The sequence below is a fragment of the Protomyctophum parallelum genome, assembly GCF_964188405.1.
Source record: "Protomyctophum parallelum genome assembly, chromosome: 6".
Taxonomy (NCBI): Eukaryota; Metazoa; Chordata; class Actinopteri; order Myctophiformes; family Myctophidae; genus Protomyctophum; species Protomyctophum parallelum.
In genome coordinates, this window is record NC_139701.1 from 853,455 (window position 1) to 873,806 (window position 20,352).

Below are 20,352 nucleotides of genomic sequence, written 5' to 3' on the forward strand. Positions count from 1 at the left end.
GCACATTGCAATGTGCATTCAGTGCCATTTGTACTATGGCTGCCTGTCACAATCACAACTTTTACTTGATCATTATGTCAGGATTTAATTATTTTAATTTGGCATTGATTGAACACCAATCAGTGTTTTGTTTTAGCTTTGAAAAATGTCAATGGCAGATATTTTCCTGTGAAGATTGGCAGACACCTTAGTATTACGTCGTCATTAATTCAAACACTAGCAAAATTGATGAGACAGAATAGCAAAGAATGAGTTCTTCAGCAACTACTTTCAACAGCATCCCCCATTTGTTGTATAAAGTATATAACCACTTAGTATATTATGTACACAGTATACTTTATTGACCACGGTCCCCCAGGGGTCTACACTTGGTCCTTTTTCTCTACACCCCAAATGTCTTTGCCAAAAATATCAAATTCAGACACTATTAAAAAAAAGGTGAGACAGCATATCTGGTAAATTGTACATTAATCCAGACACAATACAAGTGATACAGCATAGCGGAGAACAGAATGTTCGACACGTATCCAGTTACGTAATGCCGCGCGAGCACTCATTGTTTTCCTCGACCACAATAGGCACTGCCTAATGCATTCTGTAGTGTTTGCACACCTCGTGTGAATGATTTAACATGAAAGAGAGTGATAGGCATAAGTAAATAAGTGATTGTGCAGGACAAGAGACGGTTGTTTACTTAAGCAATATTACACGAGAGGGTGTGGGTTAACGTGATTATTGCCACGACAGTGATGCATGCGGTAAGGAACGAGACGAAGTCGAGTTCCGCAAGCGTCACTGAAGTTCCTTACCGCGTCACTGAAGTTCCTTACCGCATCACTGTCGTGGCAATAATCACGTTAACCCACACCCTCCCGTGTAATATTGCTTAACCCATTCTGGGCGGGAACCCCTTTTGGTGTTTTACCCCCTCAGGCCAGGAACCCATTTTGGGGTTCTGTACAGTATGTACAGTATTCAAATATGTAAAAAAAATAATATGCTGCTATATAAATATTTGAAGTTTTTCAGAAAACTTAGGTCAGGATTTAGAGGCGTTTTTAGAATCGGCCTTAGGCCTAAAATGAATGTGCACGTCATGTGTGCATATCACGACTCACGTGGACGTCAGACTAAGTGGTACTCCACGTGCTGAAGTTGTGATCTTTATGTTGGAGAAGACGAAACGACATAGGGTTAGTGGTTCCATTTACTGCGTAGCTCAAAAGGTAACATGGCAACAACACCATACAGTAGTTGTGTACAGGTAGATGCCTCATTGGAGAGGCAAGGTGTGTCCTAATGCATGTACTCTATAGAATGAGGAGGTCTATCCACCTTTAAATGGTTAACGGTGCGTTTAACATAGATTGTGCATTACATTCACCCATTCACACGCATTCATACACCGATGGGTTACATTCACCCATTCACACGCATTCATACACCGATGGCGGAGGAAACCATGCAAGGCATCAACCTGCACATTGGGAGAAATTAGAGTTTCAGAGTCTTTCTCAAGGACACTTCAACACTAACTCTAGGGGAGCATGGGATCGAGCTGCGAATCTCACGGTTGCTATCCGCAGTATCCTGAGCCACTGCCGTCCTGATAACTCACTGAATTCTCAACTGCCAGACATGTAGTTAGTTAGTTATCCGATTAAAGACCTGACGCCGATTGATTCTACTAATCTCTTCTAAGTTCTCACACTTCTTTCAAAATGTTGAAAAATAGCATCTGCTATTTTTGAATATCCAATGCTTTGATTTGCCTGTCTGCTTTCTGATTGGCTAGTCATTGCGACCGGGTTTCTTTCCGACCAATGACAAAGCTTCTAGGAACATCTTTGAATGCAGATTGCGGCCACTAGATGTGACACAGAGAGCGTTCCAGTCATTGCTGGCTGTCTGAATAAAATAAAAATAAAACATTCAAACTGTGACATATTATTGCTTATAGCCGCTTTAAGTTGGGTGGGTTTAGTATTTATTTAATATATTACTAGTAAAAGTTCTATAGAAAAATTAAGATTATTTTTTTCATCTCCAGATACTGAATATAAAGTGTACATGACTCGGGCATGTTTTGGTACAATGCAATGGAGAGATGTCTAGTTGACCGGATCAACTAGACATCTCTCGGTCAATGGCGGTGACTTGACTTGCCAATGTAAAATCTACATACAGTATATCTCTAATCGAATGATTCGAATCCATTAGCGAGAGTTAACCCCTGTATTCTTTGCTGATCGGGGGAACCCAGGGCTCTATCCTTGGTCCAGTCTCTCATAGCTTGTCACTTCGTGCCATGATATGAGCTTGTAGATCTGCTTTTTTTTCTTAAGGTGTATTTATAAAGCGAACAATTTTAACTCACACCTTTGCTTCTAGGGATCCCTGGAACAACTGAATATTTTCAGACGATTGGCCAAATATCATTTTGGGGGTCCTCCTTGACATGACCACTCATATAGATATAGCAGCATACATTCTTAAGAAAAAAGGTCTTCTAAATCCAAGTAGGATTGAGAAGACTTTTTCTTTTTAAATCGGCCCCATGTCTTAATATAATGTTTGTTATTAGTTGTATAGTATCTTCAAAGTTGTACGATTAGTCACACGTTTACCGCAGTGAAATTTGTTCTCCACATTTGACCCGTCTCTTGGAGCGGTGAGCCACAGCGTGCACCTCACTCAGGAACCATTAGTTATTAGCCACCAATCCTACCCATTGATGCTGAGTCACAGTGCCAAGCAGGGATGGTCTTTGGTATGACCCTGCCGGGGAGCAAACCCCCGGCCTCCCAGTTTCAGGGCGGAGACTCTAACCACAGGTCTGGTTGAAATGACAAACACCTTCAGCAGCATCATGTGTTCCAGGGCCAACAACAAACACCTCCAGCGTCATGTGTTCCATGAGGGCCACTCGTATTAAAATTGCATGCTCTCGGAGGTACAGGACACCACTTGGGATAAAAGCCTCCCAGCAGATGGTTAATGGTCAGATGATGGAAAGTGTGCCGTGAAGCCACTGCACATTGTGAACAGCACTCCACTGCCCTCTGCTGCCTCACAGATGAAACAACAAGCTATTCTTTCTTCTAAAAACAGTGAACACATTTGATTTAGATTTGCTACTAACATTTCGTTCTGCTGCTTATAATATTAGGCAAAACAATTGTGGTCGAGGATATGGGAAGCCAATAAAACATTTGTGTGATTTATGTCCGTTTATCACAATCCAAATAATTCTCAAGAAGTTGGGCCCCTTCAATAAGAACATTGTGCACTGTGCTGTACTACAACAACCCTTTTTCATCTGATAATGTACTATTTCTGTTACCTTTGCATGACACAAACTAGGGCCTAAGTGGCAGATTTAAAAGTTTACTTTAAAGGATAAGAAATTAAGAACGCCATCAACGGTCATCGTCTTTTCACAACTTCAGCCATTTGATGTACATAAACACAGACCATTTTACCGTTGTAAGTTAATCGATTTACCTAGATAATTCCGTCAATGGTGGTTATTAAACATCAGTGTCATAATCATTGTCACACAATGCATTGTGATGCAATGTGCATCTGTGTACTTTCATGTGCATCTGTGTACATTTTTGATTTTAGCGTTGGCTATTAAAGGACCACTTCACCACTTTTCAACCTATCTTCATATAATAGGTCCTCACTAATAATCATGAGAAAATGGCGCAATTTCTTTCTACTCTGTCTGTGTCTCATAGGAGGGCTGTTCAGAAACCGTCTTCCAGTGACATCATCGACGGGGAATACAAGCTAATGAAAACTGCAGGCTTTCTAGTCCTGAAAAGTTGCAATGCGAAAATGGAAGCCATCGTTCTCACGATAATGAAAATCTAAACATTTTTGTAAAACAATCTTGTTTAAAAAATAATCTGCCTAATGATGATGTCACTGGAAGACGGTTTCTAAACTGCCCACAGTCCTCCGAGACACAGACTGAGTAGAAAAACATCGTGCCATTTTATCGTGATTATTAGTGAGGACCAATTATATGATGATAGGTTGAAAAGTGGTTGAATTACTGATTTAAAAGGCATTTGTAGAATCGGCCTGAGGTTTTAATGGGTTAAACCAGTTATTCCCAAACCTTTTTTTAGCCCATGACCCAAAAGAGAAATTAGACGTTTGCTCTGGACTAGGGCTTTAAGCAACTAGTCGACGATTCAACTAGTCGACTAGTTGATAAGAAAAGAAAAAAAGAATCTCCCGTTTTTGTAGGCCTCAAGATCAGATAGATTATAGTGTCACCAATGTACACAGTTTTTAAATGTACAGCTATTTTTTTTACAGAATAGGCAGGCCTAGTTAAGCAACTAGTCGACTAGTAAACTAGGCAACTAGTAAAAATCACTAGAAGTGAAAGCCCTACTCGGAACCCAAACTAGTGAAAATAGCAGATCTATAAGCTTGTAGATCTTCTATTTTCACTGGTTTGGGTCACTACTATATTCACTACCTTTTAAACATTTGTTTTCCAATTTATGGAATTTCTTTGATTTTTCTTTTCTTTTCTTTCTTCCTGAAATGACTGAGTTTTCAATTCATGAAAGTTTTAGCTTTTTTTGGGAATGTTTTTTGTAAATGTTTTGAAATAATTAAAAACAAAATGTAGGACACAGAAAACGAGTGGAGTCGAGCACTGGAGCCATCGCAGCGAGCCATACATCTGGAGCACATACATCACTGGAGCCATCGCAGCGAGCCATACATTTATACACTGGAGCCATCGCAGCGAGCCATACATCTGCTGGAGCCATCGCAGCGAGCCATACATCTGCTGGTTTGTTTGTTTTGCTCCACGTTGTAGAACTCACCACAGTCGTGTTCATCGCTGCCATCGGAGCAGTCAGAGGAGTGGTCACATCTCCAGGAGTTGGGGACACACTGGCCGTCGCCGCACCGGAACTCCGAGGGCAAACACAAGGCGGAGGGCGGAGTCTGGGGCGGGGGCGGAGTCTGGGGCGCGGGCGCGGGCGGGGCTGGGGAGGAAAACGGCTGCGGTCAATGTCAATGTGGAATGCACTTCCCATTGCAGTCAGAACTGCAGCATCACTCCCAATCTTCCGCCGTAGCCTGAAAACCCACCTTTTCAGACTCCATCATGGCCCATAGCACTTACCCTAACCCCTTAGATAGCATTTCTGTTGGCTTAGATAGCATTTGACACAGACTTATAGCATGTTATGTAGACAGCACTATAATTGTATTGTATATAGTCATAGCACGCCATAGTACATATGTATAGCATAGTAGTGAATATGTATAGTTTATTATGTATAGTGTATGTATAGTTTCATCATATAGATATTCCACTGTTACCTTCTTAGCTTACGCATGTTTCATGATAAATGCTTTTATGTGATGTATTCCCATGCTTTTGTTCTTGCTTAAATGTAAGTCGCTCTGGATTAAGAGCGTCTGCTAAATGCCTAAATTGTAAATTGTAAATTGTCAACAGCCTTCTAAACTTCTGCCTCCGTGTGCATTAGTGGGTTTTTCACAACACACCTGCTTCCACATTATTATGAGAAAGCAGTGGTGTTTAATGCATCGTCTATGGCAGTGATTCTCGAATTTTTCATTTCAAGGACCCCCCCCCCCCCCCCCCCCCCCCATTTTGATATGCATTTTGGCCACTGCGATGTTTGGGTACTCAGGTCAAAGTATCGGGTCTGGTTCAGAGTACACACAACCCCAACCATCTATACAATTGCACACACACACAACCACACACACACATTTCTGTCATTCCATATAGAGTCCAGCTCTATGGAATCCAAGTGACAAAATGCGGCCATGTAGCGTACCCAATGAAGGTATGCCTACATAATACATGATACATGTAGCGTACCCAATGAAGGTATGCCTACATAATACATGATACATGTAGCGTACCCAATGAAGGTATGCCTACATAATACATGATACATGTAGCGTACCCAATGAAGGTATGCCTACATAATACATGATACATGTAGCGTACCCAATGAAGGTATGCCTACATAATACATGATACATGTAGCGTACCCAATGAAGGTATGCCTACATAATACATGATACATGTAGCGTACCCAATGAAGGTATGCCTACATAATACATGATACATGTAGCGTACCCAATGAAGGTATGCCTACATAATACATGATACATGTAGCGTACCCAATGAAGGTATGCCTACATAATACATGATACATGTAGCGTACCCAATGAAGGTATGCCTACATAATACATGATACATGTAGCGTACCCAATGAAGGTATGCCTACATAATACATGATACATGTAGCGTACCCAATGAAGGTATGCCTACATAATACATGATACATGTAGCGTACCCAATGAAGGTACTGTATGCCTACATAATACATGATACATGTAGCGTACCCAATGAAGGTATGCCTACATAATACATGATACATGTAGCGTACCCAATGAAGGTATGCCTACATAATACATGATACATGTAGCGTACCCAATGAAGGTATGCCTACATAATACATGATACATGTAGCGTACCCAATGAAGGTATGCCTACATAATACATGATACATGTAGCGTACCCAATGAAGGTATGCCTACATAATACATGATACATGTAGCGTACCCATTGAAGGTATGCCTACATAATACATGATACATGTAGCGTACCCAATGAAGGTATGCCTACATAATACATGATACATGTAGCGTACCCAATGAAGGTATGCCTACATAATACATCTCTGCAGAAACAGGAGAGCCAAATCTCCCGTTTCTGTATAGGCTAGCGCAGGCCCGGCACCACAGGGGTCAAAGGGGGTACTTGACCCCTCAAATCAACCTCTTTGACCCCTTAGATCAAAAGTGTAAGAAAAAATATATATATATATATATATTATTTTAAACTAATAATGTTTATCATTTGTCAATGATACAAATACTGTAAATACAATATAAAACTACCTTGTGCAATGGATTGGTTTTCGGTTATTGGTTATAATAACTCTAGCCACAGACAAAACAATGGTAGTCTAGTCTATACATCTTAATACAGTAACATGCATCATTCATGCCATGATCTCCCACCTGGAAAGAACTGGAAAAACGACATTCCTCACCTATAGGCCATCCTTGGGGTGGGGAGGGGTGCTAATGTCATTGTTGCAGTGGTCAGGGTGCTTAAGTGGGCAGCCTATTTATGTGTTTGTAAAAATGTCAATAATAAAATATAAATGTACTTTGTGTTCTGGATTGGTTTTATATTTGGCAATTTTGGCAGTGCCAGTGATTGATATAATTTGCAGCATTTGCTCAGTGGATGAGAGTGGCCAGTGAGCTCACTGAGCTGCTGCATATTTTTTCGTTTTCTTCCTAATTTTCCTTTTTTTTTTTGGGTTTGTAATAATGGCAATATTAACATTATGAAACGACCTTCATCATCATCCTTCGAGTGCCCTCGAGATCTGCGACACAAGCTGCTTCCACTGGTCTCTGTTGCTCATTGCCACACCAAGTTCATTCACAGTCAGTCCTGTGTCCCTACTCAGAACATCTGGAAAAGTGAGAGGTCGTGTTCCTCGACCTTAACTTAATATATAAGACTGATCAAAAATAAATGTCTGACAAATACACCCCTAGACTTAACAACTGATACTAGGTGTAGGTGAGCCTCCTACTGTATGTGCCAGCCTCTGCCCTCTATAGATATGCAAATGTGGGGCATTGTCTTAATGTCCAATACCTGTATAAAAGGAGCACACAGCTGGGGGAACCACCAAACCAGACACTATAGCTTATCGACAGACAGACAACAGGCCTCCGCCAACTAAAACGAGACTCATCGAGGGCCAGAGAACGCTACAATTCTTCAAGATGCCAACAGCTGCCGCTGCTGGCTCCACGAAGACTCCACCAGCCGCCGCCGAGTTGCCGATCCTGGCTGCTCTGGCACAGGACACCCGCATCGCCAGCAGCAGGACATCCTCACCGTCACCACGCCCTTACCACACAGAGACGCCGCCACCACCAGAGCCAGAGGCAGCAGAGGACGAGGCTGCGCTGGCTGCCGCCATGCCGCCGCATCAGTGCCATTTGTCGGGCGCGCCGGCCCCAGCCAACGAACTGCTTGATAGCCTAAGCTGTCTTATTGAGGCCTTGTTTTCTATATAGCCTAAGCCACTGTATATATATATATATCCATTTTCTTAAACTGTTTTATTATATTTTTTTACCACGAATTATCGTTGCCGCCTGCCCTGCCTCTTTTTTTGATAGCCTAAGCTGTCTTATTGAGGCCTTTTTTTATAGCCTAAGCCACTGTATATATATATATCCATTTTCTTAAACTGTTTTTATTATTGCATGCTTTGACAATGCAAACGTATGTTTCTCATGCAAATAAGAAAATAAATAGCTTTGCACTGAAATTGAAACGTGTACCAGTCCATTACTTTACATAAAAATGCATGTGTGCAGGGCAAGCTTCCCGTCATGTCAAACTGTCACATCTCTCAACACCCAGCACACGGCCCACTGCGCCCTCTAGTGGCAGACAGAGGCAGCACACTGCGCAATATTATGAAGTAAAAATTGTGACCCCGTCCAAATCTTGATTGACCCCCCTGAGTCATTTCATCCTGGCGCCGGGCCTGGGCTAGCGCGCGAGACAGCTTGAACAAGCTTGTACAAGTACATCCCGTGGATATGACACTATTGTACAGTAGTATGTTAACCCCAATCCAGCCCTGGATGCTGAGTACTGCCAATTAAGGAGGGTGGCACTGGTTCCCATTTTAGTCTTTAAAAAAAACGTCACAAACTGGACTGGAACACTGCTGCTTGTTACTGTATGTGCAGTTTGTGCACACTGCACAGCAGGCTGTGGAAAACAAATAACTCTGGAATTCATTAAACCCATTATTAAGTGTAAACAATTAAGCCTGTTCATTTGAACAGCACAGTGCTTCACAGCACAGTGCTTCACATAAAAACATTAAGTCACAAAGCATTAACCACTTTGCCCAAAAACGTCCCTGTTTTGGGCACATCAGAAATCTTTAAAAAAGAAATAATAATGTTTTGAAATTGTCCCAAAAATATATACTTTCTAAACTTTCAGTTTCGAAGATAATTAATATAGCCATCTACAAGCATACAACATGTTGTGAGCTCGTAGATCAGCTTAAGTGGTTGAAATGAAAAAGAAAGACATTTTTTAAAGGGTCCTTTAAAAAGTGTAAAAGTTTGAGAATCACTGATATATAGATCAAGTCAGTGGAACTGCGTTGCGAGCAGGGGGGCAGTCAGACAGATATTTTGTGAAGCCACTAAGGAAATCGGGATTTCCTGAAAGTTCATTTAATGGCCTGTTGTGGCGCTGTCATTGGGCCCAAAAAAAACCATAGCCGCATAGAAGTCCATGTATTTGGGCCCAACTTCACCTAGACTGTATTACCTTAATAAACATGGTCATGAATACTTTCTGCTTCCAGTCACTAGTTTAAAGTCTCATTTCTAATGTCATAATATTCTTTTTGGAAAATTATGGTCCCATTTATTAAAAAAATGTCGCGTATGTTCTGAGGGGCGTGGCTACCGTTACAGTCTATGATCGGGATTCCCCTCCCACTCGAGTCAAAATAAAAACCAACTAAGAAGAAGGGGGGAAGTCCCGCCTCGTTGTCTGGGCCAGCCAATGGCCAGCTGGGCCAAAACGGATCTAGAAAGATTTACAATTTACAATTCAAGGACTGACAGGCTTCATTTTACGTTCATGTTAGACCCGGGGAACGCTTTGTCCATATTTTTTACAGTCTATGGTTGCGACGGAACATTCTGGGTCTAAGTTAATAATATCCTGCTGTCAGCTATGGTGTTCACACCATAAACACAACAGGAAATCAATATGGACGCACTTAATGTTGTCAATGGTGAAACAGTCCATTGTATTCTGTGTTCGATTTCATTGTGAATTTATAGTTTTAAAATGTATGACGGACAATGGTATTATTAATATTATTGGGGTTGAGCAATGTTTTGACTTGAGCAGCATAGCAAAGATATTAAGCACTTTCTGAATGACCAAAATAGCACAGGTTTAAAATCCCCACAATTACTAGCCAAGCCCAATGAAGATGTATTGAATGAAGAGTCAGGAATAAGCAAGTTAAACATTGGAAGCCGATTCTTCCCAGAGTTTGGATATTATTGCCTTTTTAAACATGCTCTCTAAGATCGAATCTGCGGCGTTTGACGGCCTTTTTTTGTTTGCGTTATTCTGAATTCGGGAACTTTAAGTACCTATACAAACCGCTGCGAATATCTCCTGTGGCGCGGAAGCCGTTAAGTATTTTTAATCTTTGTTTGACCGATTTGGTCGCTTTATTTCTTCTTGTTTGTTTACTGTTTATTGTACCGCCTCCCGGTGTGCGGTTGGCTTGTGCGGCTACGTCCCTGCCTCTGATCTGCTCTGTCATAGCTATAGCGCCACTAGCTAGCCAGATAGGCGGTACAATGAGGTGTCAATAAACAAGGAAGGAAGAGAAGAATCAAAGCGACCAAATCGGTCAAACAAAGATTAAAAGTACTTAACGGCTTCCGCGCCACAGGAGATATTCGCAGCGGCATGTATGGGTACTTATACTTCACATATTCAGAAACACTCACACGAAAAAATGTCGTCAAAGAGCGCAGACAGGCGTTATCCACGTTGTTTATGTTTTATGTATGTCCGCGTACCAGGTGGCAGGATACTGATGCAACAGGACCCAATGCACTGGGTCTAACAAATGTCAGAAACTTCAGTAGCATTGGGTTCTGCTTGGAGGGCTACCCTAGACTTAACTGATACTAGGTGTAGGTGAGCCTCCTATGTGCCAGCCTCTGCCCTCTATAGATATGCAAATGTGGGGCATTGTCTTCATGTCCAATACCTGCCAGGTACACTGTATAAAAGGAGCACACAGCTGGGACCAGAGTCACCTCACCAGACAGATACTATAGCTTATCGACAGACAACATGCCTCAGCCAACTAAAAAGAGACTCTCACTCATTGAGGGCCAGAGAACGCTACAATTCTTCAAGATGTCTCCACGAAGAGTCTCCACGAAGACTCCACCAGCCGCAGCCGAGTTGGCGATCCGGGCTGCTCTGGCACAGGACACCCGCATCGCCAGCAGCGGGATATCCTCACCATCACCAAGCCCTTACCAGTACGCCGAGATGCCGCCACCACCAGAGGACGAGGCTGACCTGGCATCCGCCATGCCGCCGCATCAGTGCCATTTGTCAGGCGCGCCAGCCCCAGCCAACAGCGTGCCAGCCCCAGCTAACAGCGTGCCAGCCCCAGCCAACAGCGTGCCAGCCCCAGCCAACAGCGTGCCAGCCCCAGCCAACAGCGTGCCAGATGATTTAGGCAAAGACAAACCAGCCCAGGTCCAACTGAAGCCGTTTCCCAAGCGGCAACATAAAGGGGTCAACCGGTCGTTTTCTTCGTCCTACTACGACCAGAGAGAATGGCTGGAAGGACAAAACCGAAGGATTTCCCAGGCATGCAAGCAGCAAGAAACATTTGACACGCATGGCCATGTGGAAAAAACGGGACATACGCAATTCCTCTGGCACAGAGATTTCAACACGCTATTGTAGACATACCGGTAATTTAATTCCTTGTCTCAAACGAACTGCTTGATAGCCCAAGCTGTCTTACTGATAATGAGGCCTTTTTTGTATATAGCCTAAGCCACTGTATATATATATATATACATTTTCTTAAACGGTTTTATTATATTCTTTACCACAAATTATCGTGGCGCCTGCCTCTCCTTTTTTTGATAGCCTAAGCTGTCTTACTGAGGCCTTTTTTGTATATAGACTAAGCCAGTGATTCCCAACCTGTGTGCCGCGGCGGCACTTTGATATGTCCAGGTGTGCCGTCTGATTTGACAGAAAGTAACACTAACCCTGCCCCGAAAGCAATATTATAGCTACTGGGCTGCAGGCTTCCTATTATCGCGTCGTTGTACAGGAACAATAGACTCTAACGACCCTCGGCCATTGAAGTGTTAATGCTAAAGAGATGCATCCAGAAGACGCTACATTTCGCTCCCTCCAGAAAGACACCACCAGAACCCGACAGCAGCACACACAGTGCCACCGGGTCACCTGCATCTGACGACGGCACAGCCAGCGGCCCCTCGCCGCCAGGGGGGGGAACAACAACAACAACCGCGACTACTACCAACGCAACGCCTACAAAGAAAGCCACTGCCAGACTTTACCGTGATGACTACATGAAGTTTGGCTTCACGTTTACTGGGGATACAACTAACCAGGTTCCACTGTGCATCGTTTGTGGATTCAAGTTTGCAAACAGCGCCATGGTTCCCGGTAAGCTGAACCGTCACCTTGATACCAACCATGATCAACTCGCTACAAAAAAAAAAAAAAAGGACAAAAACATTTGTGAGTTTGAAAGAAAAAAAGGAGAAAGACACAGCGAAGCAGGCAAGTCTCTTGATACGCAGTACCACTAATACTAAAGGTTTGGAATTAAGCTACCAAATCGCAGATGTTGGCAAAGTTAAAAATCCCACATACATTGGCAGAAACAGTTATAGCCACTTCATTCAAACTCGCGGGGGGTGTGGGCTTGGTGGGACCAGATGCTGCAAAGGAATTAGCAAATGTGCCGCTCTCAAATAACACAATTGGCCGACGCATTGAAGACATGGACAGTGTTGTCATACACGACATTTGGTGGATGAATCAACAGATATAAGTGGATACGCACAGCTGTTGGCAAACGTGAGATTCATTGATTGTGACACAGATGGTGACTTCAGAGAGATTTACCTGTTTTGCAAACAACTGCCTGGAAATACAACAATAAAAAAAAAATCTTATTTTTATCAAATATATTTTTAGATTTTTTTTTCTTGTACAGAAGTACTCAAGCTTAAGACCATTGTATTGTGGCCAAAGATTTTTGTTCTTCAAAAATAAATTGGTGAAACTGAGCCACTGTCTCTTGTCCTTTTCTTTCTCTTTTTATTTGGCAAGTGCTGTCATGTGTGTTTTTAAAAGTATATTGGGTTGAGTATCAAAGAAGTTTTAATATATATGTACACATACATAGACATATGTATGTATATAGGCCTATACACCATATATCTAGGTGTGCCCCAAGATGTTTAGGCTATGAAAAGTGTGCCCTGGGACAAAAAAGGTTGGGAAACACTGGCCTAAGCCACTATATATCAATTTTCTTAAACTGTTTTTGTTATTGCATGCTTTGACAATGCAAACGTATGTTTCTCATGCCAATGAGAGAATAAATAGCTTTGCGGTTGTGAGCTTGTAGATCGTCTATTTTCAAATAGCCAACATATATAAATATGCACATTGTTTAATGGACGATATATATAGCTTTGAAGTGCTCGTGTGGCCTTTTATAGTCGCTTCTTTTGGCCTTATTTTCATAGACCTGGTTGCTTATTTCTCTCGCAAATTGGCAACACCGCCCTGACGCAGCAGCAGCCTCCACTGTGAGGATTTTACACAGAGTCAGAGAGGTGCGCGCTGCGCTCAACTCCAATCCATTCCGTTTGGTGTTATAATAATTTATAACTTGTTTGTAAAATTAATGAGGGGAAGGGGAGAATGTAATCCTCATGTAACCCCCGTTACAACACCCCCGTTACTGTAATCCAGATTACACATTTTAAAATGTACTCTAAGACGTTACAGTTACGTTTTGTTTTTACTCTGATTACTTCAACCCTGCGTGTACCATTACTTTACATTTTAAAATGTAATATATATTTTAATTTAACCGTCAGACTGTCACATCTCTCAACCCCCGGCCCACGGCCCACTGCGCCCTCTAGTGGCAGACAGAGGCAGCACACTGCACAGTATAAAAGGGAGACGAAATTCGCAATATGATTATGAAGTAAAAATTGTGCCCCCGTCCAAATCTTGATTGACCCCCCTGAGTCATTTCATCCTGGCGCCGGGCCTGGGCTAGCGCGTGAGACAGCTTGAACAAGCTTGTACAAGTACATCCCGTGGATATGACACTATTGTACAGTAGTATGTTAACCCCAATCCAGCCCTGGATGCTGAGTACTGCCAATTAACTGGTTCCCATTTTAGTCTTTAAAAAAACATCACAAACTGGACTGGAACACTGCTGCTTGTTACTGTATGTGCAGTTTGTGCACACTGCACAGCAGGCTGTGGGAAGCAAATAACTCTGGAATTCAGGACCAGTGATCCTAAATTACATTACATAAGATTGTGAAACTTCTACAAAGGCGTTCTTTAACATAGCAGAATGTAGTGAGCCAGGAGAGTAATCTCCGAGGCCAGCATTAAACCCATTATTAACTGTAAACAATTAAGCCTGTTCATTTGAACAGCACATTTCAACAACAAGGAAATGCAAAGTGCTTCACATAAAAACTTAAGTCACAAAGAATGTACCACTTCCAACCTGGCGTCCCTGTTTTGGGCACATGACATCAGAAATCTTGAAAAGTGAAATAATAATGTTTTGAAATTGTCCCAAAAATCTATACTTTCTATATTTTCAGTTTCAAAGAATTAATATAGCCATCTACAAGCATACAACATGTGAGCCCGTAGATCAGCTTAAGTGGTTGAAATGAAAAAGAAACAGACATTTGAATATTATTCAAAGACACGTTATGCAGACCAGTGGTTCTCAAAGTGGGGTCTAGTAACTCTGAGGGTACAAATGGAACCAACTGGACCCTTACAGGTCTATTTGCTTCCATTTGTACACTCACAGGGTCCTTTAAAACGTTTGAAAGTTTGAGAATCACTGATATACAGATCAAGTCAGTGGAATTGCGTTGCGAGGGAACATTCTGGGTCAAAGTTCTCCTGTCAGCTATGGTGTTCACACCATAAACACAACAGGACATCAATATGGACGCACTTAATGTTGTCAAATGTGAAGCGGTCCATTGTATTCTGTTCTGTATTCCATTTCATTGTGAATTTATAGTTTTAAAATCTATGACGGACATTGGTATTATTAATATTATTGGGGTTGAGCAATGTGTTGTCTTGAGCAGCATAGCAACGATATTAAGCACTTTCTGAATTACCAAAATAGCACAGGTTTAAAATCCCCACAATCACAAGCCTAATGAAGATGTATTGAACGAAGAGTCAGGAATAAGCAAGTTAAACATTGGGAGCTGATTCGTCCCAGAGTTTGGATCTTATTGCCTTTTATCATTATAAAATGATTGCAGGGAAATCTTAATAGTTTCTCAAATACCATCTTTAGGACTGACTGATCACACTGTTATTTGCAAGTGATCCGATTTGTGTATTCATTTCAGAATGGTGAATTTATCAAAGATAGATAGTGATGCGATACATTGTGAGTTTGTAGCCAGTGACTTTTCAGCACGTCATGGCACGTGTCCAGAAGACTGAGACAAATCTTTAGAAATCCAATTTGAAACACATTACATGCGATGCGAGAGTGCAGTCCAGCCAACACCAACTCTGGACTCCTGAATCGCTGCCCTCCACAGCCTACTGTCTAGCAACAGCTCTGCAGCGTTGTTCACATTTCAAACCACCTTTTTTTGCTGTTCAGAGTTCAGAGACTTGATAAGCCAATATGAATCCAATCTGAAAAGGCCAAAAGAAATACCGATTTGGACTGGCAGTGTAAACATACTTTATGAATCCAATCTGAAAAGGCCAAAAGAAATACCAATTTGGACTGGCAGTGTAAACATACTTTATCCAATACAGTACAGTAATCCTAGTAAAGTAAATACAAAACATACCACAGGTAGTGTAGTGTAGCTCATCGGAGCCATCCAAGCAGTCAGGCACACCTCACCAGCACAGAACACACTTCTGGTTAAGTACATTCATTCATTCAAGACCTCTCCACTGAAACAACATTTAATCAGGGGCTAATATTCTGGCGGAAATAAAATCTGATCTGCAGCTTGTAGATCAGATTCTTTCAGCAAAGAGAGGCAACACGACTCATCAGATCTGTCAATGAAGAGAACAGCAAAGGCAGAGTTCTCCAAAACATCACCACAAGCTGTCTATAAGCGCCACTGCCAGTCGGTGTGACCAATAGACATGGCTATAAAAAGAAATTATAGCTCCTGTCCTGTACCATTAATTCATTACTTGCACAAGTTGCAGTACACCTCGTCTTGCCGGGTTGTCTATCCTAACAGGAAGTTAAAATGAACATTCACAAACTTTACACAATGAGACTCAATAATATTAAGGCCTATCGAAGTATACCATGATATATTACCCAGCCATTCAAGCATGGATCAGCCTTTACCAACTACATATGTGAAACATCATGGTTTGTGTCACTGCCCGATGGGAATTCTTAATATCAAATTCCTAATCTTGGCAATGTGGCTCCGGAGGTAGGCGGTGTGTGTGTGTGTGTATGAATATGTGTATGTGTATGTAAGGGGCACGGTGGCACAGAATCGGCCTGCTCACTCCTCATGCATTGAAGGAAGCATGAGCGCAGTTTGGGGCTCTCCCCAGGTTGGCAGAGAGAGGATTACATAGCTAAAGGATTACATAGCTAAAGGATTACATAGCTAAAGCAATTGGCACCGGGTGAAAAATGGGTTACAAAATCGTGGGATACAGTTATGAACTCAATACTTACACAACTGCGGTATGGCAGTATTTGGATTATTGCACCCAGCCCTAGGTCTCAGAGGCACTTGCCTGTCGGGCAGCCAAGTAGAGCTCATGTTCTACTTGCCCAAAAGTAATGCCCAGTCACCCAAAAACTAAATCCAATTGATAACTGCCAAGTGGCGACAGTTACTTTGAAGAACCAGTTGTAAAAAGGTAGCATAGTTCTTCATAATAGCCTATACTATTCAATGAAGACGGAATGCACTCAGGGAACCTGAAAGCAAACCTCTCTTTTTACTAGCCACGGGAAGTCAGGCAACCGTTAGTGTCACAACACCTGTAAATTATTCATAGATCCTGTATCATTAATTGATCACTTGCACATGGCTTGCATGAGATTATTATTTATTTTTTCCCCATTGAGGTTGACGATATCTACAGAGGACTCCTAGATAAGAGATTTGACAGATAACTATTATCGGGTGATGACATTGTACTTTTACACTGTGATAATGATGATTCTGTCCTCAACAGTGCTTATGGGCCTGGGGGGTGGCTCAGCGGTCCAGGCACCTTGGCTGGTAATCCAGTCTGGCAGTGTGCCGCGGGTTAGACTCCCAATAACGACTGCCTTTACTGCATGTCACCCCCCCCTCCCCCCCATCTCTCTGCCCATTTCCTGTCAGCCTACTGTCTGTCCCTCCATAAAATATATAAAATAAAGGCGAAAGCCACAAAAAAACCCCATTTAAAAACAGTGATTATGGTGTAGTGATGAAAATCTAGCCTGGCTTTGCCAGACACCTACGTGGATTCACTCACGGCTCCTCTTCCAGGGAGGAAGCGAGAGTGAATCCATGTTATTAGTATTATGGCCAAAGCCAGGTTATATCATACTGATCACAGTCAGCACCTGCTTAAAATGAATGTTGTTTTTAAACACATAAAGTCACTGCAACAAGATATCTTTTGAATTGATGGCAAAAGTGAAACCCTCAAACATGCTGTTCAGTTCACGTGTATTATAGACAAATGTCCTTTTTAACAGTTTCCGTGCTTTGAATGGATTACTCCAGGTTAATGTCGCTGCCATATCGGACATACGCGACTTTTGTTTTATGTGTTTAATCCGCCGTAATGTAATAATTAAAAAGAAAATCCGTCTTCGCCGCGGAGAAAGAGAGTAGGTGCATCTGTTTTGATGAGGGAAACGGAAATCGTCACATGCTGTGGGCTGCTAGGGCTTCTGGGAAATTGAGGCCAATGCAAACGAATGGGGTTCAACGCCTCATGGAGGAGGGTCCTGTGCTGCGTCTTCCGGGTGTACCAAGATGGCGGGTGGTCCGGCCGTTCATAACAAACGGGGGAAGCTTTTTTCGCTCGATTTTCGCGGATTAAAAGCCCAAATAATTCAGCGTATGCTCTAAAGGTAATACAACAATCTCGGCAGTGAAGGGGGGTTGATTAAAAGTCTGGTAAATCGTTTTCCGCAGTCAAACTGTTAAGCTGCAAGACTGGCAGCAATCCCAGAACTCATAGACATCCAGACATTACAGAAATCAGGTTTGAAGTCTACTGGTGTCTGGCACCCAGGCAATTCAATAAGACTGATTGATTCGATTGATTGTTGAAAGTATTGTACTCACAACAGTGGAGCTCATCAGAAGCATCCTGGCAGTTGGGTTCGCCGTCACATGCCCTGAGCCAGGGGACAAACTGCCCACTGTCACATCTGAACTGGGACTGTTGCTCTGCTGGCAGAGAGTGCCCTAAAACATCTAGTTTAAATGCACACACACACACACACACACACACACACACACACACACACACACACACACACACACACACACACACACACACACACACACACACACACACACACACACACACACACACACACACACACACACACACACACACACACACAGTTCGATTAAAGGTAATACAAATTTGCTAATACGTACTAAAAGAGTGACTTTGAGAGCTGTTTCAGTGTGCAATGTAAGTCAATGAAGAGCACATTTTTAATTATCAATTTCTATTCACTGGAGCAATTATACTTTTGATTTCCTGTCCACATTTGGAGTTACATCATGTCAAGGTACCTACACAACACAAACCTCTAACACAGTGATCTTGCACTGCAAGTAGCTATACTCCTAGCCCAAACATTTAGACCTCTATACGAGAGTCTAAATGTTTGGGCTAGCTATACTCCTAGCCCAAACATTTAGACCTCTATACGAGAGTCTAAATGTTTGGGCTAGCTATACTCCCATGCATATAGCATGCATTACTTTGGCCTTGAATCAACACTATATATCAGATGTATTTGATAGAGTCTGACTTTTACTTTCGTCTTTCATAAATCATATGCAAATGCCAAATCGATCAAATACTATAGGCCTATTCCTGTTCCGATTTAGGATAATGTAATATGTGTGTTTTTTTTTTTTTTTTTAAACAAATATCACTTACTTAATACCTATAGTACCTACAGCACATTTAAACGGAGAGTAATTTTATTTGATTGCGAAACATGCTATTGGTTAAAGTTTAACCAATAGCATGTTTCGCAATCAAAACTGTAGGCTACTGTAGTCTTATTTGTTTAACCGTTAAACAAATAAGACTACAGTAGCCTACAGTTTGATCTGACACTTTCCCTCATCATTCGTGTTCATTCATTCAAGACCATTCATATTTTCGTGCACGTTTTAGTCAGAGAACGCGCTTGACACATAAAAGCTAGTCTGTGGCACCGTGACGCGGTATTAAATAATCCAATGTATTATTTCAGATAAACACGTTATTAGAGCTTTATAGTTTGACATGACAAAATGGAACAGCACTATAGTTTGCACGCAAAGCATTGCATCCTCAACACCTAACCCATAACAAAAAAAAACACCAAACGTGCAAATATGAATACATAGAAATGCATAATATAAACACACGCCTTACCACAAACATTTAGAAATGTTATTAATGACAGAATGTGGAGATAAAGTGCACCAAGGTGTCCCATGCTCGGTTTTCAGCCGGCGCGTAATTATGACGTAAGAAAGAAGCGTTCGCTCAAAGCGTTTTATTTTATTTATTTACGTCAGTTGTGTTAAAATAAATGACGCAATGACAAAGTGGCACGTGACGTGTGTGCTTCTGTATGACTTTCATCATTTTTAATGTGTAATGTTATGCCGGGTTGAAGAGGGTTCAAAGCAGCATCAGTCTGTTTGTACAGTGGGTGATGATATATGAGTTATGACCACTGCACTGTCCTTCACCTCCCGTAGTGATCTGGTGCTGACACATGACACGTGTGTTTTCTTTTAAAGGGGCTGACCATCAAAACAAATACTTTGGAGAGCTATAGTGTCCCTTATTAAAAATGTTCTACTACATGCATCTTTTTACTAAGGAAATTTACCCTACATAGCCTACATTCTAAACTTCACCTTCAATTTTAAAGACCCAATTTCACATGCTTTTTTTTAGCCCACAGACGGACCCTGATAAGATTTGACTTTGGGAGTCATGGGACCGGCCATTCCAGAACATCTTTAGACACAATTGGGTCTGATATAGCCCAGTGGTGGTCCGTTCTGGTCCATTATCTAGATGTCCTTGTACAATTAGGGAGGCTACCA

General features: G+C 41.9%; 1 protein-coding gene across 1 annotated transcript in view; it reads right to left on the minus strand.

The window, feature by feature from the left end:
* The window catches only part of LOC310860490 (low-density lipoprotein receptor-related protein 8-like), a 56,784-nt gene extending 37,028 nt beyond the window's left edge, over positions 1-19,756 (minus strand). The window contains exons 1-3 of the mRNA XM_083767438.1: positions 19,667-19,756; positions 18,346-18,477; positions 4,857-5,021 (exon numbers count right to left, since the gene is read on the minus strand). Of these exons, the coding sequence (XP_083623564.1) occupies positions 4,857-5,021; positions 18,346-18,477; positions 19,667-19,730 (361 nt within the window). The 5' untranslated portion in view covers positions 19,731-19,756. The remainder of the gene's footprint in view (positions 1-4,856; positions 5,022-18,345; positions 18,478-19,666) is intronic.
* Between the last annotated feature and the right edge of the window lie 596 nt (positions 19,757-20,352).